This window comes from Neofelis nebulosa, chromosome 1 (genome assembly GCF_028018385.1).
Source record: "Neofelis nebulosa isolate mNeoNeb1 chromosome 1, mNeoNeb1.pri, whole genome shotgun sequence".
Classification (NCBI taxonomy): domain Eukaryota; kingdom Metazoa; phylum Chordata; class Mammalia; order Carnivora; family Felidae; genus Neofelis; species Neofelis nebulosa.
The window spans coordinates 163,544,020-163,572,000 of NC_080782.1; the positions used below are offsets into that span (position 1 = coordinate 163,544,020).

A 27,981-nucleotide genomic window follows, 5' to 3' on the forward strand; every position below is an offset into this window, starting at 1 on the left:
ACGGATGAGGGGCTGGGGGGGGGGGGGGGCTGACAGGTGAGGCAAACCCAGCAAGTGAGGGTGGGGGACAGCACACCTGGGCATGACGCGTTCTCAGGACACAGCTTCCCATCTCCCCAGGATGGTGAACTCGTCCGTCCTTTCCTGACTCGAAGCTTTCTTGAGTAACTATTGTGTGCCAGCTAGGCTTTGATGTGGAGCACAAAAGCAGGGGACAGGACCGGTGGGCAGAAAGAGCTGCACTGGGGTCGTGAGAGTGACCGATTCTAGAAGATTTTCTACTCTATGGAAGGGAGGGTGGAGTCCAGCTCCCAGGAAGTTGAATCCACGGGTTTGTGGAAATTCAGCTGTTGATAAGATTGCTTTTTTCTTGTAAATGAAACCGACGTTGACTCAAGTCCTGCCTGCCTGCGACCTCTGTCAGTAAACCACTAGTCGTCCCCTCTGGCAAAGCGTTAGCATTAAGGCAGTTGGGCGTTCCCGGAGGAGTGCTCTATTCTGCTTGACTCAAGTTATGTGTCACTCAGGTTATAAGGAAATTGAATTTTACCTGCATTTCTTTTTGCCTTTGTCCCCCACATCAGGAAGCAAGGCAGGTCTCTGAACAGGAGAGGCAGGAGTTAGGAAAGGTCCCGCTCCGCAGAGTCAGGGGGAGGGCGGTGCGGTCACACCTCTGCACACCTGCACCCGAGCACCTGCTGGGCCAGGTCCTGTTCCCCCTTTACGGCGACCTGCGGCACACACAGTGCCCTCAGCAAACCACCGACCCGGATTCAAACTAGAGCATCGAGTTCCGCCTCAGCAGTTTTTTTCTAAACTAAATACCAAATCCCACACGCTGCACATTTTAGAGGAGTTTCAAGGTTTACTCAAAAAGGAGGAGAGATTTTGGCAGCAGCCACGGCAACTGACAAAGGCAGACTGTGACTCCCAAGTTTCAACCGGTCACGGCCGCGCACCTTTTCAGATACAAAACCGCGCAAACGATTTCTTGCAAAAGTGCAGAAAACAAAACAGAAGCGACCCTGGAGGCGCCCCTCCGCGGCCTCCAGCTCCCCGAGCCTCCGCCACGAGGCTTTTTTCAGACGCTCCTCGAAGGTGAACTTCTCCTAACGGCCTTGACCGGTGGCTACATTTGCGCACCCGCAGATCAGGGGACCTGCGCGGCGGGGCGAGCGGCCCTCGGCCGGTGGCGCCGCGGGGCACGTGCGTGGGGGAGCAGCTCCCCGGGCTCCGCTTCTGCTGCCGCGAGCCGCCCGAGCGACCCCCAGGCCGCGCCCCGCCCCAGCCCCGCCGGCGGGACCCGAGTCCGCGGTCCAGCGCGGCGGCCGAGGGCGGGGGGGCGCGGCCAAGGCGGGGGCGGGTCAGGGGCGGGGCCGGGAGGGGCGTGGACGTGACCAAGGGGGCTGTGACCACGGGGCGTGGCCGGGGCGGGATCCTGGGCGACCCAGACGGGTGCGCACTGCAGCGGTCTGGAAGCCTCAGGTGGGCGCCTGGTTGCGTTCCCCGCTCCTGTCCGGGCTCGGACACGTGCCTCCTCTCTCGCCCTCCCAGGCGTCTGAGCGGGAGGACCCCGGCGGGTCTCCGCAAGTTCGGGGTCCTCGCGAGCCCTGGTCCCCGCGAGTCCGGGTTCCCGCGAGTCCGGGTCCTCGCGAGTCCCGGGTCCGAGCGATCTGGGGGCGGCGGCCAGCTGCTCCAGCGGCTCCCGGGGCACACGGGCCGGACGGGCACGGAGAGCAGGAGACGGGGGCCTTCCTTCGGGAAGATGAGGAAGCCCGACGGGAAGATCGTGCTTTTGGGGGACATGAACGTGGGCAAGACGTCGCTGCTACAGAGGTACATGGAGCGGCGCTTCACGGACACGGTCAGCACGGTGGGCGGTGCTTTCTACCTGAAGCAGTGGCGCTCCTACAACATCTCCATCTGGGATACGGCAGGTGAGGGTCGCCGGCACCCCCCGGGGCCACTGTCTGGGGGCTCTGCGGAAGAGGTGTTTCCGGTAGGAGAGAAGCATCCCCCAGGACCGGGGTCTCCTAGGGCAGGAGTCCCCAGGGCAGGGTTCCGGTGCAGAGTCCCGCCTTGGCACGACATGTGACCCCATCTGGGGGGGGGGGGTTAGACCCCTAGTCACAGTGCGAGGCCGCCCTTGGCCCCTCTCTGTCCCTACTTGTTCTGTTTTGCTGGCGGGGAAACCGCTCAGCCACTGGGTAGGTCTTAGGGACAATATAGGTGACTTAAAAGCACCCCGGGCTTCGAAGAGAGAAGCCCCTGTTGTCTCCTGAACCTATGGTGGCGTCTGGCTCCTGAGCCCCAGGGTCCTGTGCTAAGCCTGCTAATGGTAACAATGGTAACCAGGTTCTCATGAACGTGATCTCATGTGATATCCATAACAACCTTGAGGCCTGAGCAAAGCTGGTAAATTACCCCTTCTTTATAAAAGAGGAAGTTGAGCCACCGAGCATTCCCTGCGGGGTTTGGGGAGGGGAAGAGCAGGAAGCAGGCAGAGCTCAGGTCTCTCCTGGGAGTCCCGAGCACATCTGCATTTCCCACCACGGGAATCATCTGCTTGATATCAGTGCTTGGGATGAGCTGGTATCTGCCATGGGGGGGTTTGAGGTAGTTTTCTGTAGAAGCATTTTTAAGAGAAGTAATGAGTTATTTTTTAGTGCATGTAGCGTTTGTGATTTTTCCAAAGTAGGGATGGGGGTCTTGATTTAGGCTTTCAGTTTGTTAGCCCTGCAAAAGTTCACTGGCAATTATAGTTATTGCTGTAGTGGCTATGATATATATAATATATTGCTATAATAGCCATTACGATAGAATTTATCTCCTTCTCCATGAAAAGGAACAGAATGCTTGAAGTAGGTAAAGGAACTGTAAATAGGATGGCAAATTTTCAGTGAGCGCACCTTCTAGAAGCCTGAAACTTGGAGGTCTGACTTTTTTTTTAGGCCAGCACTTGAAGAAGTGATCAGTATATACCCGCAGCTCCTGTCTAGAAAACTTAAATTAGTAGCTTGGGCGCACCGTTCTGCTAAGTGAACAAACTTAGAACTAGTTTTGTGTTTAAAATGGAATTCCTGAAGTCAACCCATGTGCATCTACCCTTCTCCCTCCATCCTGCGTTTTCTCTTTGAAAAATTTTTAATGTTTATTTTTGAGAGAGAGCGAGACAGAGCGAGAGAGGGCGAGCATGAGGAGGGGAGGAGCAGAGAGAGAGGGAAACACAGAATCCGAGGCAAGCTCTCCGCGCTGTCAGCACAGAGCCCGACGCAGGGCTCGAACCCATGAACTGCGAGACCGTGACCTGAGCAGAAGTCGGAGGCTCAAATGACTGAGTCACCAGGCGCCCCTTCATCTGCAGTTGTTTCTTGTTGTTTCTTGTGTATTCTGGCGGTTAATGTCTGACTAATTGATTTGCAACTGTGCTGTGGGAACAGTCTCCCAGGTACGAATGTCCCGGTCCCTGCTCTTCTCCAGCTCCAGGCTGCAGGGAGGCTCCGAGGTCGTTTACCTAGGCTGACTTTCTAGCACTAAGCGCTGGTAGGGACAAAACACAAACTCTGGAAGTCAGATCAGATGAAAGTGACTTGTCTGTCTGGTGTGCCGCTGGCCCCTCAGATCCTTCAGCTGACTGGTCGTCGTTGGTGTACAAGAGGATAGCGTGGGACTGGTGTTGCGGTCCCATACAGAGAAGCCCTGTAGCGGCTGCTGTCAGAGGCTGACCTTAACCGTATGGCGTGGGGTCTCTGGGACGGGAGCTGACCTTTGGTGTTGAGCAGGCGTTCCCGGCGTCAAGGGTGTATGAAGTAGCAAAGTGATTTTGACTGGCCACTTTCTTCAGCGACCAGGACGTGATGCAGCCGGAATCTTGAACGCCGGGGGATTTTGTAAGACAGCAGATGTCATGTCCCAGACGTGCTGTCGGGCTCCCGGGGGCGGCGACTCATTTCCTGGCTGCCGCTTTCTTGTTCCTGGAACTCAGCGTGAGCTCGGTCAGCCTCCCGGGGCAGTGGGGGTGGCCGGGCCGCATGTCCACATTGCTGCCCTGTGTACACAGGCGTAGGGTGACCGAGGCTGGCGTTCAGCAGTGACACGGGCCATCTCTGTGCCTGGCACCCCAGCCACTGTGGGGTTATGGGCAACTTGGAAGGAGATGCCCACATGGGTAGAGTCCAGGTACCTTTCCTTTATCTTTGTTGAATTCTGAAGGGGAGGCTACTTTCTTCCTCCTCTTGCCTTGTTCTTGAACTTCCTCTCCATTCCACAGACGTCGTTTGTTAAAGTTGTTCACTTTACTTTTTGTAACCAAGGCAGAGGATAAGGACCCACTGGAGGCTGGCTGAAGGGTGCCCTTGGTCACAGGAGGCGGGCGGGGTGGAAGTGTGGGGTGTGCGGGGTATCAGGACACCCGAGGGTAAGGCTGAGAGTTGGGCTCGGAGAATCTCACTCTCGTTCTTTCTGACAGCGAAGCACCTGGCGGCTTGCAGCTGGAGAGGGGAGGGGAGATGCGCGAGGCCGGTGAATAGGTCATCTTACTCAGTGACACAAGAGGCCTTCGGAGAGGGAAAGATCACTTCCAGGTTAGGGACGGGGCAGTGGAGACCGGCCGAAGCTGAGAAGGGTCCAGACTTTGGTCCTGTCCAGGCGCCCTGCATGCATCGCCTTGGCCCTTCCTCACTCTGACGCTTGCCTAGTCGGGCAGACAGAGGTGAGGCTTTCACTGCGAAGGTTGGGTGAGTCCAGGGAGCAGAGGGCGGTTGCCCGGAGACGAGAGGCGCCCCCGCAGAACCGCCACCACTCTCCTCTCCGTCGTTGCTTTGCCCCGTCTGAGCAGTCTGAAAAGACGTCGCCCATCATTCAGCAAATGTAAACCTGGCCCCTGCTACAGGCCTGGGGCCGCTGCTTCCGCGGGCCTTCAACCCCAGAGGAGGAGGTGGGGCACAAGGAAATGAGTGGCATCATTTCACATCTGGTTATTGTCTTGAAGAAAACACAACAAGATGGGGAAGCGACCGGTGCGCCCCAAATAAACTGCACCCGCAGGGCCCGGGAAGGCTAGACGCCCCTCATTTATTCCTCCCTCAAGGCTGTAGTCCCTGGAGGGGGGGCATGCGGCTCACTTTTGCACCCCCACCCTCTGTCCTGGGAAGACAGAGCACCAAGTCCCCTTTCCTCCACCTCTGGGGAGCAGCTCCCATTTCCATCTGAGCTCCCACTGCTCACACGCTTACCGTCCACGTTTCCTCCTGCCAGCTTGCGTGGCCTCCACACATGACACGGGTGTTCTCTACCCTCCCTGCCTCTCCGAGGCCTCCCCAGTGGGGCAGGCAGTAGCCGTGTCCCTGCGGGTCTGTGCCAGGCGATGCGGGCTCTGCCGTCTTGACTTCTTCCAGCCTCTGCCGCTGCCCGGATCCGGAGCCCCGCCAGCTTTGTCACAGCAGCCGCTTTGTCACGGCACCGAGTCTGCTCTAGGATTTTACTGCTGCTCCGACAAGTGCCACCCACTTAGTGGCTTAGAGTACAAGGCTCAGAAGTCCTACCTGGGTCTCACCGGGCTGGAACCCAGGTGTCTGCAATCCGCGCTCCTCTCCGGAGGCCTTGGGGGAGGGTCTGTCCCCTCCCCCTTTTCCAGCTCCTGGAGCCTGCCCCCTCCCCCCCCAAATTCCTCATCTTCCACTCCCAAGGCCAGTGGTGTCTGTCATCCTCGCTGGGACCCTGACTGTCGTGCCCCCTCCCACATTTAAAGGACCCCCGTGATTTACCCTGGGTTCATCCAGCCAATCTCTCAGCTGGTTAGCAACCTTGACCACCGCCCCCTCCCTCCCCCCCCATGTAACTGAACATAGTCACAGGCCCCAGGGGCTAGGACTTCTTTGCCAGGGAGGGAGGCTGTCATCCTCTGCCGGTCGCAGTCCCTGACCACGCGTGTGATTTGGTGGCTCTCCTCTCTCTCCACCTCCTTTTCCTCATCTATAAATGGGGACAGTTGTAGCACCCGCCTAATGCGTTGTTAGGAATCAATAGGTTAATATTGGCAAAGTGCTTGAACAGCATCTGGAATGAGGAAGCACAGTGTTCGTGTTTAACGAGTAAACAGCTATCCAGTGCTGTGCGCTTCTGGCCACGATTACCACTGGCAAGCATGTCACCGAGGGACAAGAGCGGCTTGAGTGGGCCCCCAGTAAATAATTCTGCACTAAATGGAGAGCTCAGAGAGACGGCGATTCCGAGCAGTTGGTGTTATGACGATAGCTTCATACTATATAGTGTGACTGCTTTGTTCTTTTTTCTCTGGGTTTCCTTGGCTAATTGGGATCTTTTGTGGTTCCTGATAAATTTGAGTGTTTTTCCTACTTCTATAAAAAAATGTCATTGGAATCTTGACAGCGATAGCATTGAATCCAAAGGTGACTTTCGGTAATAGTGACATTTTAACAATATTAATTCTTCCAGCCCATGAACACAGAGTGCCTTTCCATTTATTTGTGTCTCCTTCAATTTCTTTCATCAATGTCTTGTAGTTTTCATCCCAGAGATCTTTCATGGCATTAAATTTATTCCTAAGGATTTTATTTTATTTTTTTTTAAGTCTTTTTTTTTTTTTTTTTTTTTAAGGGGCACCTGGGTGGCTCAGTCAGTTCAGTGTCCAACTCTTGGTTTTGGCTCAGGTCGTGATCTCATGGTTCATGTGTTCAAGCCCTGAGTCAGGCCATAGCTCACCCTCTATCTCTCTGCCCCTCCCCTACTCTCTCTCCCTCTATCTCTCTCAAAGTAAATAAACATAAAGAGAATAAAGTCTTTTTTCTTTAAGTTTTTATGTATTTTGAGAGAGAGAGAGAGATTGAGAGTGAGTGCATGTGCAAGCGGGAGAGGGACAGAGAGACGAAGAGAGAGAATCTCAAGCACGCTCTGTGCTGTCTACACAGCCCAAACCCTGGGATCACGACCTGAGCTGAAATTAGGAGTCAGATGCTTAACTGACTGAGCCACCTGGCTGCCCCTATTTTATTGTTTTTGATGCTATTGTAAGTGGGATCAGTTTATTTCTTTTTCAGAAATTAGTCTATGGAAATGCTACTGATTTTTGTATGTTAATTTTGTGAATACATCATTGACTGGATCTCACAGTTTTTCTGGTTGAGTCTTTAGGATTTTCTCTTTATAAAATTAAGTCACATGCAAACTGAGGCAATTTTACTTCTTTCTTTACCGTTCTGATACTTCCTATTTCTTTTTCTTGCCTAATTGCACTGGCTGGCACTTCCTGAACTGTGGTGAATAGGAGGGGTGAGAGTAGACAGCCTTGTCTTGTTCCTGATCTTAGAAAATAAGCTTTCAACCTGTCAGCGCGGAGCGTGATGTTAGCTGTGGGCTTATTGTGGATGGCCTCTGGCATGTTGCGATGTGTTCTTTCTGTGCCTAATTTTGTTAATGATTTTTATCATGAATGAATGTTGAGTTTTGTCGAGTGCCTTTGCTACGTCTACGGAGATGATCATCTGATTCTTCTCTTTCATTTTATTAACGGGACATGTCCCATTGATTGGACTACCCTTGCATCCCAGGGTGGCAGTTGGTTTTAAGATCATTCTCTCGAGGGGCGCCTGGGTGGCTCAGTTGGCTAAGGGTCTGACTTTGGCTCAGGTCATGATCTCAAGGTTTGTAAGTTTGAGCCCTGCATCGGGCTGTTGGCTGTCAGTGCAGAGCCTGGAGCCTGCTTTGGATTCTGTCTCCCTCTCTCTCTCTCTGCCCCTCCCCAGCTAGTGCTTTCTCTTTGTCTCAAAAATACATAAAAACATTAAAAAAAAAAAAAAAAAGAACTTTCTCTCAAATAGCTTCAGTGCAGCCCAGGAGAAGATGTTGCTGTCCTGGGTTATGAAGTCATGGTGCCTATGACGTTAGCTCAGAGGTCTTGGCTGCCTGTGCAGAGCCCAGGGCCTCGGCCCGGTCTGAAGGATGGGGTGGCACACAGTGAGGATGCCAGGTGAGTGCGCCCTCCTTGAGGACCGTGAGCCCCCGTCATTTTCCTTCCACTCTGGGTAGAAGCCACGGCCCCCTACCCCCACATTTAGGCAGCTGCTCCTACATCCGGGGAACTGTGGCAGGGATGCTTGTCCCAAGTGAGGTGGGTTCAGGTTGGAAAAGATGGTGGTGCTGTGGATGAGCCCGAGGGTGGTCTCTGGGACAGGGACCGTACCGTTGCTCATCCTTGATACCTTGGACTGGCCTGTGAGGGCCATGCGGTTTGGACAGCCTCAAGGGATCGGTGCAGAGCAGGTGCACAGCCTGTGCAGAATGTGGAACCCACGGTGGAGGACTCAGATCTCAGCTGAATCTCTTACCTATTCCCGCCTGCTGAGTGGTTTTGGTGGTCCTGATACCCTCTGCCCAACAATTGGTATTTGTGTGCCGGGACAGCATCTGGGGAGCTACATCCGCTTCCTGTGGATGAGCAGACCGACCGGGCCCTCCCTGATCATCATGAATAAAGTTTTATTGGCACACAACATGCTCTCACACTGTCCTGGTAGAGCCCCGTTGTTGCAATAGACACCATGTGGCACCGAGAGACGAAAGTGCTTACCCCCCTGCCCACCCCCCCCCCCACCCCCGTTTCGGTCACCTTGAGCGCAGACCGCTTCTCTAAAAGTCTTTTCTCTGGTTGCAGAGACTCCCCACAGAGTCGCGCATTCCGCGGCGATTGAGGGAACCCTGATCAGTTCCACTCAAGCCGCGGCCAACGCTTCCCTGTGGGTCCTTCTCGGGGCTAGATGGGGATGCGGGTGGGGTCGGAGGTGAGCTCCACGCGGGCCCTGACAAAAAATAGCTCTTGGAAAAATAATCTTAGTTTACATTCGAGATCCGGAAGTCACACCTGCAAAGCCTGTGTTGTGGGGGAGCCCGTATCTTTGGAGGTGGATCCGCGTCTATACCGCTACCGTGCACTTTGAGTGGGCGCCCTCCGTGTGCACGGCCTCTAGCGCAGAATGCCTGTGTTTTCTCGATCAGAAACAGTGGCCTGAATATGAATGTGGGTACTAAGACAGGTGGAAGGGAGCCGACCCCGGGTTCAGCAGGGCAGACAAAGCGCCATTGTGCTGAGTGACTCCAGAGCACAAAGCGAGCCTGTGAGCAGTGCGCGCGCTGGGAGTCAGCCCAGAGTCCGCCTGGAGGGGGCGCCGAGGACTCTGGGGGTGGGAGAGGTATTTTCGGCTGGTTAGTGTGGTGTCCATTCAGGAGAATTTAACTAATTCAGGTCAACCATGCTCGTTAACTAAGCCTGATCGCATCTAACGTCTCTGGAAGATAAGTCCAGGCTTTATCATTTCAACTCGGACTTGCCTGTCCTCTTGCTTTGTCGGGACTTCACATAACTTCCCTTTCTGTGAAGAAGAAATCTTACACACAGTTGCCCACATGTGTACAGACATACAAGTTTAAAGGGCCGTTCATTCTTTTTTTTTTTTTTTAATTTTTTTTAATGTTTATTTATTTTTGAGACAGAGAGAGACAGAGCATGAATGGGGGAGGGGCAGAGAGAGAGGGAGACACAGAATCGGAAGCAGGCTCCAGGCTCTGAGCCATCAGCCCAGAGCCCGACGCGGGGCTCGAACTCATGGACCGCGAGATCGTGACCTGAGCTGAAGTCGGACACTTAACCGACTGAGCCACCCAGGTGCCCTAAAGGGCCGTTCATTCTTAGAGGAATGGCTTTGTCACCTGCTGACAGATTTTCCCGGTCCTGCTGTCCTGTGCCCGCTGGCCGAGGAAGATCCCAGCATTCATTTCTTAATTTTTTTTAATGTTTATTTATTTTTGAGTGAGAAACAGAGACAGAATGCAAGGGCGGCAGGGCAGAGAGAGACACACACACAGACACACAGAATCTGAAGCAGGCTCCAGGCTCCAAGCTGTCAGCACAGAGCCCGACGCGGGGCTCAAACCCACGAACTGTGAGATCATGAGCTGAGCCGAAGTCAGATGCTTAACCAACTGAGCTACCCAGGCACCCCAACCAGCATTCATTTCAAAGGTGGAGAGAAGGCAGGCCAGCTCGGGATTTCTGGGTCCACAGAGTAACACAGTGGTAGGCTCCCTGGGTTCTCTTTTTGCCTCATTTATCCCAAACTTGGAGCTGAAGAAGCCAGCAACCCAGAAATGCCAAAGGGCACAGACAAAACAAAACAAAATTAAAAGCCTGTTCTTCCACCAAAGGATCAGGAAAGGGGTAGCCCAGTGAGGCAGACCTTTTCAACAATAACTGTTTTACTCCAGTCAAACACTCAGAAAAAACCGGGGCACCCCCGTCCCCATCATCAAGGTGGGAGCCGGGCTCATGTCCCCACCAGCTGCTGAGGAGCCCTTCCCACCGTGTGCCGGTGGAGGCTGCATGGGGAGTCTGGACTTCTGCCTCCACCGGCCCCAGTCCCGGCACCCCCCCCCCCCCGCCCCCCGGTCCCCCACTGCTGGGGTGAAGGATCCAGCTCAAACGGGAGATTTAAGTGAGACCCAGTATCTCGTAGCACAAGACAGAAATGTCCAGTTTTCAATACAAGAGCCGCTCTTTGTACAAGCACCCGGAAGATCTGTAGCAGAGTCGAAAGCGACAATCACGATGCCAGTCCAGAGCTCACATAGATGGTGCAGTGACCGACAAGGACTTTAAGGCGGCCGTCCTAAGCATGCTTCGGGGAACAATCTGGAGCCCTTAAACCCAGGAAACAAAAACAGAGAGCCTCAGCAGAAACAGATTTAAAGGAGACCCAAATGGCAATTTCTGAACTGAAAAAAAATGCGATAACCCAGATAAGAAGCTTAGTGGATGGACTCAGCTGCCCAGCGGAGGGGAGAGAGGAAGGAGCCTCGAGCTAGAAGACAGGGCAGTACACAGCACCCAAGCTGTACTACAGACAGCAGCTGGGGGAGGTGAGCAGAACGTCAGGGACCCGAAGGCCTGGAGAGCCAACACTGTGCCGTCGGAGTTCTGGAAGGAGAGGAGGGGAGTGGGGTGACAAGGGGCCACCAAGGGAAGAAATCTTGGAAGCAGCCGGAGGGGAAAACAAATCAGAATGACAGCCGGTGTCACATCAGACACCATGGTGTCAGAAAGAGGTGGCTTCTGTTTTCAGGTGCTGAAAGTGAAGATGCAGAATATTGACACATAATTCTCGTCCGTCGTCAGTCCCAAACAGTGACTCTGGGAAGACGTGGTTCTTTAAAAAAAAAAAAAAAAAATTTATGTTTATGTTTTTTTTTTTTTTTTTTTTTTTTTTTTTTTTTTTTGAGAGAGAGAGTGTGAGCAGGAGAAGGGTGGAGAGAGAGGGAGACAGAATCCAAAGCAGGCTCCAGGCTCCCAGCTGTCAGCACAGAGCCTGACACAGGGCTCGAACTCACGAACCTTGAGATCGTGATCTGAGCCGAGTTGGATGCTTAACCGACAGAGCACCCAGGCACCCTGGGAAGACTTAATTTCTGTTGCGTTTGCACCAACATTGACTTGGGACTTTTAACTTGTCCTGTTCTTTAAGTTATACCTATAAATGCTCTTTCATACTTAATATGCTATTTAGGCAAACCTGGGATGTCCCCCCCCCCCCATGAATTTTAAAAGCTTCTGGCTTTGTAGTTTAAACATTGGCAACAAATTTTGTATAGATAATAGCTTTGATTTTTGGCAAAATTGTCCTGGTTTTGTTTTATTTTTTAGTAAGGCTTATTTTTTTTTTAAAGTTTATTTACTTATTTTGAGAGAGGGAGAGAGATCAAGAGTGAGCAGGGGAGGGGCAGAGAGGGAGGGAGAGAGAGAATCCCAAGCAGGCTCCGCGTTGTCAATGCAGAGCCCGACGTGGGGCTCGAACCTCTGAGCTGTGAGATTATGGCCTGAGCCCAGATCAAGAGTCAGACGCTTAAATGACTGAGCCACCCAGGCGCCCCTTTCCTATATATTCTTCGAAAGTTCTTAATTTCATTAATTAACAGCCTTTACAGGCGTCAAGAATCCATCCTGGGGTAGAGTAACAGTTACACCTCCTACAGGAAGCCTTTTTGTTCAGGTTATACCAGAAACGCATGCCTGTATTTGAAAGTAAACATTCAGGAATAAAGAACAGATCGAATGGCATGATTTTGACACTGTGTTGGCCCATGAGCTACCATGGGCCCTTCAGGGACCCCGTGTCACCAGCCTCCCTGAGATGAGGCACCATCACAGATTGTGGCCAAATAATAGCTGCTGCTTATGTAGCGCTTACTGTATACGCCAGGGCCGTTCCCAGCTGTGTGTGTAACGCTTGCTGTATACGCCAGCGCCATTCCCAGCTCTGTGTGTAGCGGTTACTGTATATGCCAGGGCCGTTCCCAGCTCTGTGTGTAATGCTTACTGTATACGCCAGGGCCGTTCCCAGCTGCGTGTGTAGCGCTTACTGTATACGCCAGGGCCGTTCCCAGCTCTGTGTGTGTGTTAACCACAGGGTCACAACCTGGGTCAGTCTACACAAAGCCCGGAAGTGGCTTGGCCGGGCAAACTGCCCAGGGTTTCTGCACCCAGCCTTGTGTGTCCTTTACTGAAATGACATCTAGTCTAAAGGGACAGTGACCTTGTGAAGTGCTCTGTGCGAGGCGCAGTCTGTGCCTACACATGACGTGATGATGTGCCAGCGTGCTGTGAATGTGGACGCGGTGTTGCACCCAGCAGTGGTAGGATAAACATATCTCCGGGGCCGCCGGGTAAGGGGGCGCTCAGTTGGTTAAGTGCCCGACTTCAGCTCAGGTCATGATCTCACGGTTCGTGGGTTCAGGCCCCATGTCAGGCTCTGTGCTGACAGCTCAGAGCCTGGTCTGCTTCTTTTTTTAATTTTTTTTTTTTTTAACGTATATTTATTTTTGAGACAGAGAGAGACAGAGCACGAACGGGGGAGGGTCAGAGAGAGGGAGACACAGAATCTGAAACAGGCTCCAGGCTCTGAGCTGTCAGCACAGAGCCCGACGCGGGGCTCGAACTCACGGACCGCGAGATCATGACCTGAGCTGAAGTCGGCCACTTAACCGACTGAGCCACCCAGGCGCCCGAGCCTGGTCTGCTTCTGATTCTGTCTCCCTCTTTCTCTGCCCCTCCCCCCACTCGTGCTCTGTCTCTCAAAAATAAATAAACGTTAAAAAAAATTTTTCCAGCCTTTGGGCCACGGGTCTCAGGACAGGATTCGTGCATCAGCAGGCCTGTCATCCACTCTTTCCCACGGGGAATCTCCCGAACCTCGTACACCTGTCTTCATGTCTGAGATGGCACTCTCATTTGTACCGAGCCGGTTGGCAGTATAGCGTTCGACCTGTCCTTGAGACAGAGGTCCCGAATCTGTCACTCCCCTGAATCAGCGGTGCTGTTTCTGGGCAATCTTGTTCGAGAAGGGCCGGTGGGACGCCTGCTGGGCACCGTGGGCCCGTCAGCCTCTCTTGGTGACCGTCCAGGTCTCCGTGTCTGGGTCCCAGAGCAGGACAAGCATGCCCTGTGGTTTGTGGCACTGAAGGTCATCCCGTCCTGTTGGCAAACTCCCTGGGTCCAGAAGAGCCTGTGTGCCGGGAAGCCACCCAGGGCTGTGTCCCTGCACGCGTCAGTGCCTTGCTGTGCCCTCGCTGGAGGTGGAGTTTTTGCTCAGAAACAGAAGGCCGATGTGTGACCGCGCGTCTTGTGGAAAGCCGTCGTCTTGTGGCGTTTCTTGGAGTGATGCGTCCCACCTGAACAGACTTAGCCGTGCCCACCTTTCCACGCACAGCTGCGCTGGCGGGCTCAGCAGATTTTTATTTATTTTTTAGCTGAATCAGTTGGGATGCTTTTTAATGAGGATTTGTCCTTTCTGTCTCTGAGTTTCAGTGACCTTGTCCTAAAATTGTGGTAGAGAACCTGGTTTACAGGGTTAATTCTGAAGCTTAATGAGGATCGTGGATGGGAGGGGGGCACACGGTGGCTCCTTCCTTTCCCTGGTGCAGAGTAAGAATGCTCAACCTGTGTAAAGGGGGCGGGGGGCAGGTGGCCAGGTCTTTCCCTGCACCTTTCTAGTGGCTTTTCTCTGACAGGCTAAGGAATGACTTTTGGGATTACTGATGGGTGTGGTTTGAGTTGGACATTTAATTTTCATGTATTTTGCCATATGTTGACTTCCAGCTTCAGCTGAAGACCAGACTATCACTGTTTCCACGGAGTCAGATTATCCAATAGGAATAAAGAATTAAAAAAATGGTAACAATTTTGGCCAAAGTCCAGGTATGGTAATCATTAATTGCTTAAACATGAAGAATGGTGGATGTAAAGAGGCCCTTTTCTTAACATTAAAGGGCTTATTTTATAGTCTCTTACTGGGCCCTTTTCACATATTGCTTTGTGCTTGTTCTTGGGGGGGTGGTGGTGGTGAGGGTTTTGTTATCCCCCCAACTTTGCGCTCTCAGTTCTGTGCTCGTCCGAGCTCGAGGAGTCCGGTGTGGCCACCGCCAAGCTCCCTCTCATTCTGTGTCCCAGACTGAACACTCGGTTGGTGTGAACCGTCCATTCACACACCCAGTCAACACTGCGCACCTGCTCGGGGGCTAGCAGTGACCGTGGTGGTCTTTCCTCCTGGGAGCTGAGTCCTGGAGAGGGATGGTGGCTGACAACTTTGTGCTTGAAGGAAAGGGTGGGCTGGTGGAACAGCACTGATCGGCCCCGGTTTGGACTTGAGGGTGTGGTGGCTTGTTGTCCTCCGTGGAAAAGAGAGTTCTGCCTCCTTTGCACATTAACTGCCTGATCCTCTGTGTCTTTCTGTAACGTGCATCCTGTGTTATGCAGTGTTCCCATTGTGCGTCCTTACACGGCTGTCTTCTTGGCGTCTTCAAGACCTCTGTCTGCCTCCCTCATTAAATGAACTAAATAACTAAGTAAAGAAATAAAGATCCTGAACGTATATTTACTAAATTCAACGAACTAAATAAAGATCCCAAACGTATATTGACTTTTTCTTTTTAAAAGTAAGTTCTAACGCCCAACGTGGGCTTGAACTTATGACCCCGAGGTCAAGAGTCGCATGCTCCACCAACTGAGCCAGCCAGGCACCCCTATATTTACTTGTCCCCCCAAATTTTTATTTAAATCCAAGTTAGTTAACATACCATGTAGTATTGGCTTCCGGAGGAGAACCCAGTGATCGTGTCTTACATATGACACCCAGTGCGCATGCCAGCAGGTGCCCTCCTCAGTGCCCATCACCCTTCTAGCCCATCCCCCACCCAGCTCCCTCCAGCAACCCTCAGTCTGTTCTCTGTGTTTAAGAGTCTCTTATGGTTCACCTCCCTTGCTCCCTGCCCCCCGCATATGTTCATCTGTTTTGTTTCTGTGTTTACTTTTTTTTTTTTAATCTGTTTGGGAGTCATGATTTTGCCCTTCCTTGAAAATTGCCTTTTAACATGTTTCAGAGTAGAAATTGCTTAAAAAAGTGCTTGACCAAATATCCTAGTGCTTTTCCTAACAGAATTTAGAGGCCTGCCCTTGCCGCTCAAACCCTTACTGCCTGTCATTTTCTTACACAGACCAGTCATTCTGCTGCTGGTGTTAGGAGCAGCTGACTTCTTGGGGGCCCTTGAGCAGCTGTGTGAGCACTCTGGGCCTCTGCTTCCAGATCTGTGAAATGGGCACCCAGATAGTGAGGAGAACAAAGTGCCCGTGTGTGCATGTGTGGGTACATGCGTGTGAGTGCATGTAGGTGTACGTGTATGTGTGCATGCACGTGTGTATGTGCACACGCTTGTGTGTGCACGCATGTAGGTGTACGTGTCTATGTGCATGCATGCGTGTGTGTGCACACGCGTAAGTGTGTGCACGTGCATATGTGCATGTATGTGCATGTGCGTGTGTGCACGTAGGTGTACATGTGCACACGTGTGTATATGCATGCACGTGCATGTGTGCACGTGTGGGCGCATGTGCGTGCATGCATGTAGGTGCATGTGTGCATGTGTGTGCGTGTGCATGTATGCGTGTGTGCATATGTGCATGCCTGCGCGTGCACAAGATGTTCTGCCTGCACTTGGAGTGAATCTCAATCGAAGTTTGAACTGCTCTCACAGCAGTTCTCAGAGGGAGTGAGACTTGGTTAGCAAAATCAAGGACACTGGTGAGGACACTGAGGCCCCTGTGTCAATAATGGAGCACAGAGGAAGCAGTTCTCCTAAACCACAAGAAGCCAGACTGAGTGGAGGATGTTTTAAATGGTTCCTGAGTTTATATCATAACTAGAACTTACCTTTTTAAGTTTATTTATTTATTTTGAGAGAGTGCATGTGCACATGAGCAGGGGGAGGGGCAGAGAGAGGAAAATCCCAAGCAGGCTCCTCGCTGTCAATGCAGAGCCTGATGCAGGGCTCAAACCCACAATCGCGAGATCACGACTTGAGCCAAAATCAAGAGTCAGACTCTCAGCCAACCGGGCCTCCCCGGTACCCTCTATCCTAACTGGAACTCTTCTGCTGTGAGGATCTTGCGTTATGAGTAGCTGGGAACAGTGTGTGATTCACCTATCACAGGGCCTTGTGAAGTAGCAGTGTGGTCCCCTGCAATTGTAGAGCGTCTGAGGACACTTTGTTCCCACTTTTCAAAGCGTGTTGACCTACTTGCTTAGCTCTGCACCTTTTCCACAGCAGCTGCGGAAGCACATTCCAAACCGAATTTTTTCTAATCTGGTAAACTCTAGTTGGTTACCGCATAGCCCAGGTCCCTGCTGCTCAAGAGTGAAGCTCTAACACCTGGTGAGTGGTGCCTTTCAGCTTTCCTGGGTTGAACCCCATGCAGCCCTCTCCCCCCTCCCCCTGGGGAACTAGGACTGGGTGCAGAGTCTCAGGAGAAGGCACTGGAGGGGTGGAGTGTAGAAATGGCAAATGCAGGTTTGAGTTGCATCGTTGGTTAAAACTGTATCTGGTCCTGGGTTGATGAGAGCTGCCCTGGATCCCTCAAGGCTTTACAGTCTTGCTTCCCAGAGGGAGGTCTGTGGGCTGGAAGAATCCAGCAGAATCCAGTCCCCTCCGAACGAACCTCTTGAATCAGAATCTGCATGTAAACCACATCACCAGGTGATTCTTGTTCCAGGTGGACAAGAATTACTTTGTGTTTGCTGCAGCTACTGCAGAAATGAGCTGTGAAGGTACAGACAGGCCATTTGGGTTTTCCGGTGTTCTTAGTAGGCGCTTTGTTTTACGTACAGTTCTATGTCTCTGTCCATCTCTGTCATCTACCTATGCTCTTTCTACCTATCCTCTCTCTTTCTCTAAGTATAGACAATTTTTCTTAAAACTTTTTTTTAATGTTTATTTTTGAAAGAGAAAGAGACAGAGCATGAGCAGGGGAGGGGCAGAGAGAGAGGGAGGCACAGAATCCAAAGCAGGCTCCAGGCTCTGAGATGTTAGCACAGAGCCTGACGCAGGGCTCGAACTCAACAAACCTTGAGATCATGACCTGAGCCGAAGTCGGACGCTTAACTGACTGAGCCACCCAGGTGCCCCAGACAATTTTTCTATTGTGGTAAAATACACAGAACAGAATTTATCACTTTAATCAAGTGTATAGCTTGGTGGCACTGAGTACATTCCCATTGTTGTGCAGCCACCATCATCTCCAGAACGTTCTCCTCTTCCCGGCTGAAGCTCAGTACCCATTAAACACCAACCCCAGGCCCCCTCCCTCTGGCCCTGGTGGCCCCCCTTCTGTGTTCTGTCTCTATGAATTTGACTGTTCTAAGTAATTATTTAGAAATTTTACGTTTATGTACACTATAATATTCTATTTAAATATTAAACGAGCTCTAACAAAATATTTCAATGTGATTGATTTCAAAGAGCTTTTGCACCGTTCCATGGGTGAAATAATTTCCAGGAACTCCCAGGTTGACCCGCCACCCGCAGAAGGCATTTCTGGTTTACGGTATCTGTCAATGAATAATGTACTTTCCAGGGACTTCTGTGAGAACATACCCAATCTGTTGAGCAAGGGATAGCTAGAGGTTGTAAACATCTAGCTGTAAACATCTATCTGGATTCCTTAGAATTGCTCAGAAAAGGTTTAATGTGCTTCCCTCGGGATGCAATTAACAGAAAAGCAATTGTTCTCTGCTGTGTATTTCTCAGAGGACTTTATATTACGGAGAAGAATAAAACGTTGTTCTGGATCGCAGAGCTGTTAGACATAACTGGGGTATTTACTGAATGGGCTACTCTAGATAAGAGGCTATTCTAGATAACTTGATATTTCGAGAAAGCTCTCTATAAAGTTAAAGAGTTTTCTTCATACGCTGTTTGCAGTTGAGTCTCGACTTTGAAACAAGTTAAAACTTGCTTTAAAAAATCTGAAATGGGGGCGCCTGGGTGGCTCAGTCGGTTGAGCGTCCGACTTCAGTACAGGTCATGATCTCGCGGTCCGTGAGTTCGAGCCCCGCGTCGGGCTCTGTGCTGACAGCTGGAAGCCTGGAGCCTGTTTCAGATTCTGTGTCTCCCTCTCTCTCTGACCCTCCCCCATTCATGCTCTGTCTCTGTCTCAAAAATAAAATGTTAAAAAAAAATTTTTAAAAATCTGAAATGATTTTAGTCCCCTGCTTTAATAAGTAGAGAATTTAGCAAATAATTGAATTTTTCTTTTTTCTGTTTTTTTTTTTAATTTTTTTTTTTTAACGTTTATTTATTTTTGAGACAGGGAGAGACAGAGCATGAACAGGGGAGGGTCAGAGAGAGGGAGACACAGAATATGAAACAGGCTCCAGGCCCTGAGCTGTCAGCACAGAGCCCGACGCGGGGCTAGAACTCATGGACTGCGAGATCATGACCTGAGCCGAAGTCGGCCGCCTAACCGACTGAGCCACCCAGGTGCCCCAATAATTGAATTTTTCTTTGTTAATCTCACTCTAAGAGTTAATTATCACAGGACAACAGAATATCTGTTGGAGGTAAAAGAGATTGGATTAAATATGTTGGTATGTGAGAGGTTTTTATTAAAAGCTAAATCTGTTACGTAAGTGTATTTTCTTTGGAATTGTCTCTTTTTCGTAATATTAGATTGCTAAAGATCATATCTTTATTTGAATTACTTGGTTTTATTACTGAATTATTTTTAGTACACTCCTGTCGGAGGAGAGTGAGGTAATTTGAGAATTAAGCTCTAGTTATTATTATATAACCTTAGTAGTTATTTCAGAAAGCCCAGTTGGTGAGTCACAGACAGAGGATTAATTTAGGTGCAATTAATTATTTGGTTCACTTGGGCATATGACACATTCGCTGTTTTTGGTTGTCTTCAAATTATCAAACAGAAACAACAGAAATGACACGCGTGCGGGTTTGGGTAAAAGCACAACGTGTGTAAACAAATTCATTTTTCTGAAACACCCTTCCTATGCCCCATATGTTGTTATTCTATTAGTTGGAAATCATCGTGGGTTTGGGCAAGATGAAAACGCCTCCTGTAACAGGCTCGGGTCTTTGTCTTTAAAATGTTATTTAATCCCTTCTTTTGTTGGTGTAATTTATTACTTGGTGTTGGGCTTTTAATTCTTCCTTCTGGCAGAAAAAAACCCCATTAATATGGAGTGGGTTTTTTTTCCTTTTAAATTCCTACTCTTTGATGTCCAGCTGATGGCTATTGGCTCGGGTCTTTCCCTGCAGTTTCTGGGAGGTTCTGTGAGCAGATGTGTGAGCGAGACCGGGCTTCGCCCTGCCCGTGGAAGGGCCTGGACAGACAGTGCGAGGTGGTCCCGTCTGTCTGAGAACAGTAGACGGTTCATTCCCACCCGTCCACACTGCCGCCTGGCTGGGAGGGAGCGTCTGTCCCCCAGGGAAGCCAGTTCTTCAGATGCCGGTGTTTCACTTTTTGTGCTTACCTGGCCTCTTTGGGGCTGCTCGCTTTCTGATAAGAGGATGACAGAAACCACCCCGTTGTTTCTTCTAGATTTTGAAATCTTTTCTCGAGCCCTGAGCCTCCCCCTGAGCCATGCTCGTGTAGGATTTGGAGCTGGCTCCTGGGAGCGGGGCCTCTGGACCCTGATGGCCGTGGCCCCGGCCCGCGTGCGGTGCCCGCAAGGTGACCGAGCGTGTGCGGGCTGTGTGCAGTGCCCACAGAGGTAGGTGCTGTGACAGTGTTGCTGCTGGGGGTTAACACCCCGTGTTGTCGCATAAGGGCCCGAAGAACACGTGGCCAAAGCAGCCCCCCACTCAAAGGGTCTCCGTCCCCTGACCTGACCCTCTTCGGATGGGTCACGTGTGCTTCTGACGACAGGTGTCGGTACCGCTTCCCTCGTGGTGCCTCCGGGTGGATAAGCGTTAGTGTCTCGGCGGTTACTCCCTCTTCTTTCTCGAGTTTCTTCAGCAAGACGGGCAGTCGGACTGGGGTGCGCGCTCCTTCTCCGGTCGATCAGATCAGAGGCCCGAGGTCCTTCCCAGAGCAGCGTCCGCTCGGGCTCAGCTGTGGGACGTGTTTTCAGGAAGCCGGCAGATTTGCTGACCTTGCTGGGGACGCTCCGTGTGCGTGGGCTGGGGCACGTGCGGTCACTGCCGTCGGAGCCCTCCTGTCCGCTTCTCCACCGTGGGTCACTGCAGGGCACAGATGCCCAGTTTTTCTCCTGCGCGTGGAGGGGGCGGGAGAGGCCCCCGCACGTGGGTGTGCTTTGGTTCCGTCTGTGACTCCTGGCCTCTGTGAGAGGCGAGGCCTCGGCCCGTGGCCCCGTGGCCTCCATGGACCGAGTCCTGTGGCTGCCACATGCTGGGTGGCTTGCAATTCCCGGTTGCATCCCCGTCCTGGATGAAGGTGTTCTGGATCCCGACTTTGGAAACCCTGTCTTTCCTGTGTTTACTGTTCGGGTGTTGAAACCCAGGCAGGGAGGCTGGTGTGTTTGTGGGTGTCCACTCTGTCTCACAGGCAGCACAGGGGCTCCCCTGCTGGGTCTACATGTAGCGAGGGAGGTGGTGGGGCCTGGGAGCGGGGCGGACCGTCCTCAGCGAAGAGGTGAGCCGTTTGGGTCATGGCGACCCTCGCCACTGCTGGAAACCCCTTTCAGGACACTTCCCCTTTTCCTGTGGACAAGTGGCCAGTGAGCTGAGAGAATTCCTTTTTACTTTTTTAAGTTTATCTATTTATTTTGAGAGAGAGACAGAGCGAGCAAGGGAGGGGCAGAGAGAGGGAGAGAGAGAATCCCAAAGAGGCTCCATGCTGTCCGTGCAGAGCCTGTCGCGGGGACTGATCCCACGAACCGTGAGATCATGGCCTCAGCCGAAATCCAGAGTCAGATGCTTCACCGACTGAGCCACCCGGGAGCCCCCAGATTCCTTTTTCTCCAGGAACTTTCGGTCTTTGCTCTTAAGGCCTTCAACTGATTGGGTAAGGCCCACCCAAGTCACAGAAGGCGATCTACTTAAAGTCAGTTGATTGCAGATCTCAAAAAATACCTTCATGGCAACATGTACACTGACATTGGACCATGTAACTGGACACCACAGCCTGTGGCCAAGGTAACCACACACAGGTATTGTGGGGGTGGCAGACTGGAGCCTCTGCGTGGACAGTGCGTCCCTGGATGAAGTGTCCTTGGGTCTTCGGTGCGCATATACTGTAGAGGCAGCTGCGCCCGGCGCTGGCCCCAGACGGCCAGGTCCTCTTCTCAGCCCGGGAGGACACATGCTTCCTTTTTCTCATTGTACCAGAAGAGCTTTAAACGTCTGTGCTTTTGTGAACATTCCTGGGGGTAGCTGTTTCCACGGGCCATTCTCCAACCACGCTCACAATCCGTTCAGGACAAATAAATAAACTAAAAAAAAAAAAAAGAAAAAGAGAAAAGAAACCGCTTTCTGATTCTCACATGTTAGTGACTGGCTTTTACTTGACTGTCACCTCTGGCTGCACGTCACATGCGCCAGGGAGCTTCTGACAGGATATTGGTACTGACCTCCCCCCCCCCCCCCCCCCGTCACATCCTGTTTTATGGGCTCTGGGGTGAGGGGCCCGAGCATCACTATCATTTTGGAATTAATGAAGCAGTACATGCACATGTTTCAAACGTGCAGCCCACGTCGCAGTGTGATTTCTGACGGCCACACCATGCGTTCAGTTGCTTCTGACTGCGGAAGCAAGAATGAGACCGTGTTCAGGGTAAAAAGGGTGGGCGGTCACCTGGCCCCAGGACGGCTGCAAATAAAAGCAAAAGCAATAGAGCAGTTTGTGTCCTGTGGTCCAGAGGCTGCCCGGGATCCCTGCGGGCCGCTCGCCGACTTGTGTCCCCGGGGGTGCTGGTGGGTGGAAAAGCTTCGCTGATCCCGCACGGCAGCTATGGGACGAGGCGCCCCAGAACGGGAGAAGGCCATCTCTGAAAGTAAGGCTGGTCAGTAAGATAGGGTAGGGGACTGGTCGGCCGCCAGAGTGGCCAACAGGCCCCGGAGACAGTCTGTAGACGTGCTGATGAAGAGACCAGGATGCGGGGGCCTGGGAACGTGTTTATCCTTGGGTGGGCAGGGCTCTGACCCTCCATCTATTTAAGCAGCACCGACGCGGGGCTTGGCGGGAGCAGGTGCACGTCTAGGTGGTTCCTGTCCCGGTTATGTCCTCTTGCACGGCCGCCCGCTGGCGGGACTGCCCACGTTCCAGCGATCGGAACAGAGGCCCAGCTACTTGCCCAGGGTCATACTGTTGGGCTGTGAGTGCGGATAGTCTGTGCTTGGAGCCACGCTCTCCCACGGCTGGTTAGACCACAGACTGCCCCGTACCTGGGCTCCCGGCTCCTGTGTGCATGGGCCCCTTGCTGTGCTCTCTGGTCTCAGTTTCTCCCTCTGTAAAATGGGGGGAGGGGGAGGCCCCCTTTGTGCGGTTGCTGGGAGGACCTTGTGGCTGTGTCCACTGTCCTCATGCCGACCCCGCTTTCTCCCGGTCACTGCCCCTCCCCCTGTCCCCTGCCCCCAGGTCCTGGCTGCCACCAACCCCTACTTGGAGTCCACCAACCGGTATTTGTTCCGTGACTGGCTTGTGGCCGTTCTGTGTTCCCTGCAGCATTATTCACAGTCCCTAAGGAATGGAAACACCCCAAATGTCCTTTGACAGATGAGTGCATAAAGAACACGTGTCTGTGCGTACAATGGAAGATTATTCAGCCTTAAAAAAAAAAGGGTCTGCATTATGTGAGTATGTGGGTGAACGGGAGTGATTTGCTTCACGGACAAGCCAGGATTCCTGGACAATCACACACGCTCCCGGCCCCCAGCCTCTGCGGACCCCCACGGCAGGGGCAGCCCTGGCCGCTTCCGGGAGGCGTAGGAGGCTGGGCCCCTCCCCGGACTCCTGCCTCCAGCTGGCTGGCAGGCGGTCTGGCGGGGCCAGTCCAAGCCTGCAGCCTGGCTTCCCACCTGGCCTGCGGTTTGGCCCTCGCTGACCTGCACCCCCCTTGGCTGGCACAGGTCAGCCGCTTCCCAGGTGTCCCCAGAATCGGGCCACAGGGCTGTTAGTTCCTCAGTGTGAGCCAAATAGAGGAAACTCCCGGACTTCCCAGAGCCTCGGCTGTGGAGCTGGTGTAGGGACGCAGGCTGGGGCAAGTGGGTGAGAGAGAGAGAGAGAGAGAGAGAGAGAGACACCCGCCTGGTGGCCACGGGAGGGGAGCTTGTGCGCTGCTGGGTCCCACCGCCCACGTAGGCCTGGAGCAGGTGTTTCCCATGTGTTAACGGGAGCCTGACCTCACAGCCCAGCTGCGTTCACAGACCTGCAGAAAACTTACGAGGTCTGGAGTTCAAACACCGTGCAAGGCTCACAGAGCCAGTTCTCAAAGGCCAAGTCTTAGGGAGCCACCCCTTTATCATTGCTGTGTCTGGATGCCGGAAATGCCAGGGCTCCCGCTGGCACTGGGCCAGGGCTAAATTCAGAACCTCTGTTCCCGGTGCGACTACCCCGTGCCTGTGTGGGCACCGCACTCTTGTGACCGCCTACCCGCCGTGGATTGTGTCTAAGCCAGAATGTAAGGATTTCGGGTACAGAAACCGCTCACTCAAAAATTCTTTGGTTGCCAGGCCGCCACACTCTGTGTCTGCGTTGGCTCCTGGGCGAGCGGTTGGGTGATCGGAACAGCAGCTCTGGTCTCCTCTCCTTTCAGGCTAACGTTTGGGATTCTTCCATTCTTACTTCCTTCATTACTCTGAGTTTTTTCTTGGTGTGTCCGTATTGTTTACTTTTTTAGTTTTTTAAAGGCAAATCAGACATTTTTGTCTGGAAAGGAAAAGTATTTTCGGCATGGGCTCAAACACAGTTGCCTTTTTGTCCCCAGTGAAGTGCATAACAGACGGACAGACGGTCCCCCCAGGATAACTGGAATGCCCCTTCACTCTTCCCTCCTTGGCCTTGTGGGCTCTGGCATGTCAGGCTGGTCACCTCTCCTGTTGGAAGATCTCACGATGCCCGGATCTTTCTAGATGATTAGTGTCTGAAAGGAGAGTCCTAGTCAGTGGTGATGGTGGGGAAGCATATCTTTCTTTTCTTCTTTGTTTATACATTAAAAAAAAATTTTTTTTAACATTTATTTATTTTTGAGACAGAGAGAGACAGAGCATGAATGGGGGAGGGGCAGAGAGAGAGGGAGACACAGAATTCGAAGCAGGCTCCAGGCTCTGAGCCATCAGCCCAGAGCCCGACGCGGGGCTTGAACTCACGGACCATGAGATTGTGACCTGAGCTGAAGTCGGACACTCAACCGACTAAGCCACCCAGGCGCCCCTGTTTATACATTTTTAAAAATGTTTGTTGATTTTTGAGAGAGAGAGACAGCGTGCAAGCAGGGGAGGGGCAGAGAGACAGGGAGACACAGAATCCGAAGCAGGCTCCAGGCTCCGAGCTGTCAGCACAAAGCCTGATTCGGGGCTTGAACTCATGAACCGTGAGATCATGAACTGAAGTCAGACGCTTAGCCGACTGAGCCAGCCAGGTACCCCCCCTCTTTTTTTTTTTTTAATTTTTCTTAGTGTTTATTTATTTTTGAGAGACAGAGAGAGACAGCATGAGCGGGAGAGGGCAGAGAGAGAGAGAGAGGGAGACACAGGATCCGAAGCAGGCACCAGGCTCTGAGCTGTCAGCCCAGAGCCTGACGCGGGGCTTGAACTCACAGACCACGAGATCATGACCTGAGCTAAAGTCGGACGCTCAACCGACTGAGCCACCCAGGAGCCCCTCTCTTTTCTTTTTAACTAATGCCTGCTGTTGCCAGTTTATTTATTTATTTATTTATTTTTTGACATTTATTTATTTTTGAGACAGAGACAGAGCATGAACGGGGGAGGGTCAGAGAGAGGGAGACACAGAATCTGAAACAGGCTCCAGGCTCTGAGCTGTCAGCACAGAGCCCGACGCGGGGCTCGAACTCACGGACCATGAGATCATGACCTGAGCTGAAGTCAGCCGCTTAGCTGACTGAGCCACCCAGGCGCCCCATGTTGCCAGTTTTAAAATTGGTTTTTAAAGACTTCTTGACCATCGTCTCCCAGGGTGGGTCCAGAAAGCGACAGGAGAGCACAGCTGAGTTTCTGCCTGTTGGCACGGGGCGTCGTTTCACGGGAACTTGTGATGAGACGATCTGTGTCAGGGCTACGTCGTGCTGATGCTCACGGGCAGGAAGGCTGTTCTGTGGGTGCTGGATTCCAGAGCACACGCTGCTGGTCAGCAGGCGGCCCTGGGAAACTTGTTTTCTGGCACATCTCTTTGACCTTCAGCATCTCTGCAGGGCGGGACACGTCCCTCCAGCCCCTGCCAGACCGGGCCTGGGCGGCACCTTCTCTGCCCCTCCCCCTCCGGATCATTTTGGGGGGACATGTGGGGCCTTGCTGGACAAGAGGGGCGCCCTGGCTTTAGGTCTGGCTCTGTGCGAGGGGAAGTCAGCTGTCAGGTGTAGGTTCACGCCGTCTTTCTCAGCAGGCTGCTCTCCACCCGGAACTTAAAGTGAGGCAGTCAAGGCCATTTCAGAATAACTGGGGATTGGGGTGGCAATTGGTTGTGTTGCTTTGGTCATTTAGCTGAATGAAAACAGTGGTTTATTGTCAGAGGACATGTGCTTTATGTGAATATACGTGTGTAGGTAACAACCTGCCTTCAGCCCATGCTCCTGAGACCCCCTGGGCCAAAAGTTCTTCCTTTCTTTTTTGTCAGGGATCCCTTTCTAACAGGTAGTGTGAGCCCATGACCCTTTCTCTGAATACTGGATTTAAATGCATGCAGGGGCGCCTGGGGGTCTCGCTTTCGATCTAACTCAGGTCCTGATCTCACAGCTCGCCGGATTGAGCCCTGCCTCGGGCTCTGCACTGACAGTGTGGAGCCTGCTTGGGATTCTCAATCTCTCTCCCTCTCTCTCTGCCCCTCCCCTGCTCATGCTGTGTCTGTCTCAAAAATAAACAAACTTAAAAAAAAAATGCATGCAGTAAAATTCAAAGCTTCCCTTGGAGACCAGGCTTCCTGTAACAGCAGGTCCAACAGCTGTCGTTCCAGAGCAGGGGGTGGTGCCCCCGGGTCCCTGAGGGCCTGGACACTCACTTCTTTTTATTTTATTTTTTAGTGTTTATTTATTTTTGACAGAGAGAGAGAGAGAGAGAGAGAGAGAATGAACGGGGGAGGGTCAGAGAGAGAGGGAGACACAGAATCAGACGCAGGCTCCAGGCTCTGCGCCATCAGCACAGAGCCTGAGGCGGGGCTCGAACTCACGAATCGCGAGATCCTGACCTGAGCCGAGGTCGGATGCTCAGCCGACTGAGCCACCTGGGCGCCCCTAGGGATGCTCACTTCTTTGTGCACGCCAGTGTCTCGATCAGGCCCAGCTCCAGCCGCACCTGCATTCAGGGTACGGCTCCATCGTCCCTCTGGGGTTGCCGACCTCGGACGAGAGATAACCTGCCTGTCTCTTTTCCTCTTCCGGCCAGGGCGGGAGCAGTTCCACGGCCTGGGTTCCATGTACTGCCGGGGAGCGACCGCGGTCATCCTCATCTACGACGTCAACCACCCACAGAGTCTGCTGGAGCTGGAGGACAGGTTCCTGGGCCTGACGGACACAGCCAGCACTGACTGCCTCTTTGCCATCGTGGGGAACAAGGTGGACCTTGTCGAGGAGCCGGCTGCAGAGGACCAGGAGAAGGACGGGAGGGGCCCTGGGGTGGCTGGGCGTGGTGGCGGAGCACCCAAAGCGCCCAAGCAGGTGCAGCCAGAGGACGCGATGGCGTTGTATAGAAAGATCCTGAAGTACAAGATGCTGGACGAGAAGGATGTGCCGGCCGCTGAGCAGATGTGCTTTGAGACCAGTGCAAAAACTGGGCACAACGTGGACCTGCTGTTTGAAACCTTGTTCGACCTGGTGGTGCCTGTGATCTCGCGGCACAGAGCCCAGGGGCCGCCGCAGACCGTGGACATCACCAGTTATAAGACGCCCGGACAGACCCCATCTGGGTGCTGTGCCTGATGCATGGGGGCGCCGAGCCCTGGGGTACACGATCGGCCAGGGGATGACCAGCGCGGTCGGAGGGTGGGTGGAGAGCCCAGCGTGTTCCTTAGTGGGGCCGCACACCAGGAGGAGGTCCCAGGGCCAACGCCAGCTGGTGGTTTTGCGGCCTCTGGGAACGGTCCCTCGGTCTGTGTCACCGTGCCGGGAGGTGGGGGGACAAGCGAATCCCCTGCAGAAACCACTCTTCTGAGCCGGGACGCCCAGAGACCGCTGTCCCCTGCTGCCTCTTCCCTAACAACCTGGCCTTGCCGGAGGCCGTGGCCGGGCTTTGGAGGGCACCCGGTGTGGCCCCCGCACCACTTTTATGTTGTTCTCAGACATCGGTGCCTCCTGGGTCCTACCATTTGGTACTTGTGTCCTGAGGTATCACGATGATTCTGGACATGTTAGCTTCTACGCAATCAGGAATCCCTGCTTCGACGTGGGTGCAGCCGTATGAGTGCGCGTATTATTAAAAAGGATTATAGGAAGACCCTTG

General features: G+C 52.8%; 1 protein-coding gene across 1 annotated transcript; it reads left to right on the forward strand.

The window, feature by feature from the left end:
• The first annotated feature begins 1,431 nt into the window (after positions 1–1,431).
• RAB20 (RAB20, member RAS oncogene family) lies at positions 1,432–27,975 on the forward strand. The gene is made up of 2 exons (XM_058742730.1): positions 1,432–1,937; positions 26,929–27,975. The coding sequence occupies exons 1-2, from the start codon at positions 1,766–1,768 to the stop codon at positions 27,459–27,461; spliced, it is 705 nt and encodes a 234-aa protein (XP_058598713.1). The 5' UTR covers positions 1,432–1,765; the 3' UTR covers positions 27,462–27,975.
• The last annotated feature ends 6 nt before the right edge of the window (positions 27,976–27,981 follow it).

Bases quoted from the DNA above. Each gene is read 5' to 3' on its own strand.
- RAB20 (XM_058742730.1), top strand. From the start codon at position 1,766: ATGAGGAAGCCCGACGGGAAGATCGTGCTTTTGGGGGACATGAACGTG. The intron at 1,938-26,928 runs GTGAGGGTCGCC...TCTTCCGGCCAG, and splicing joins CTCCATCTGGGATACGGCAG to GGCGGGAGCAGTTCCACGGC.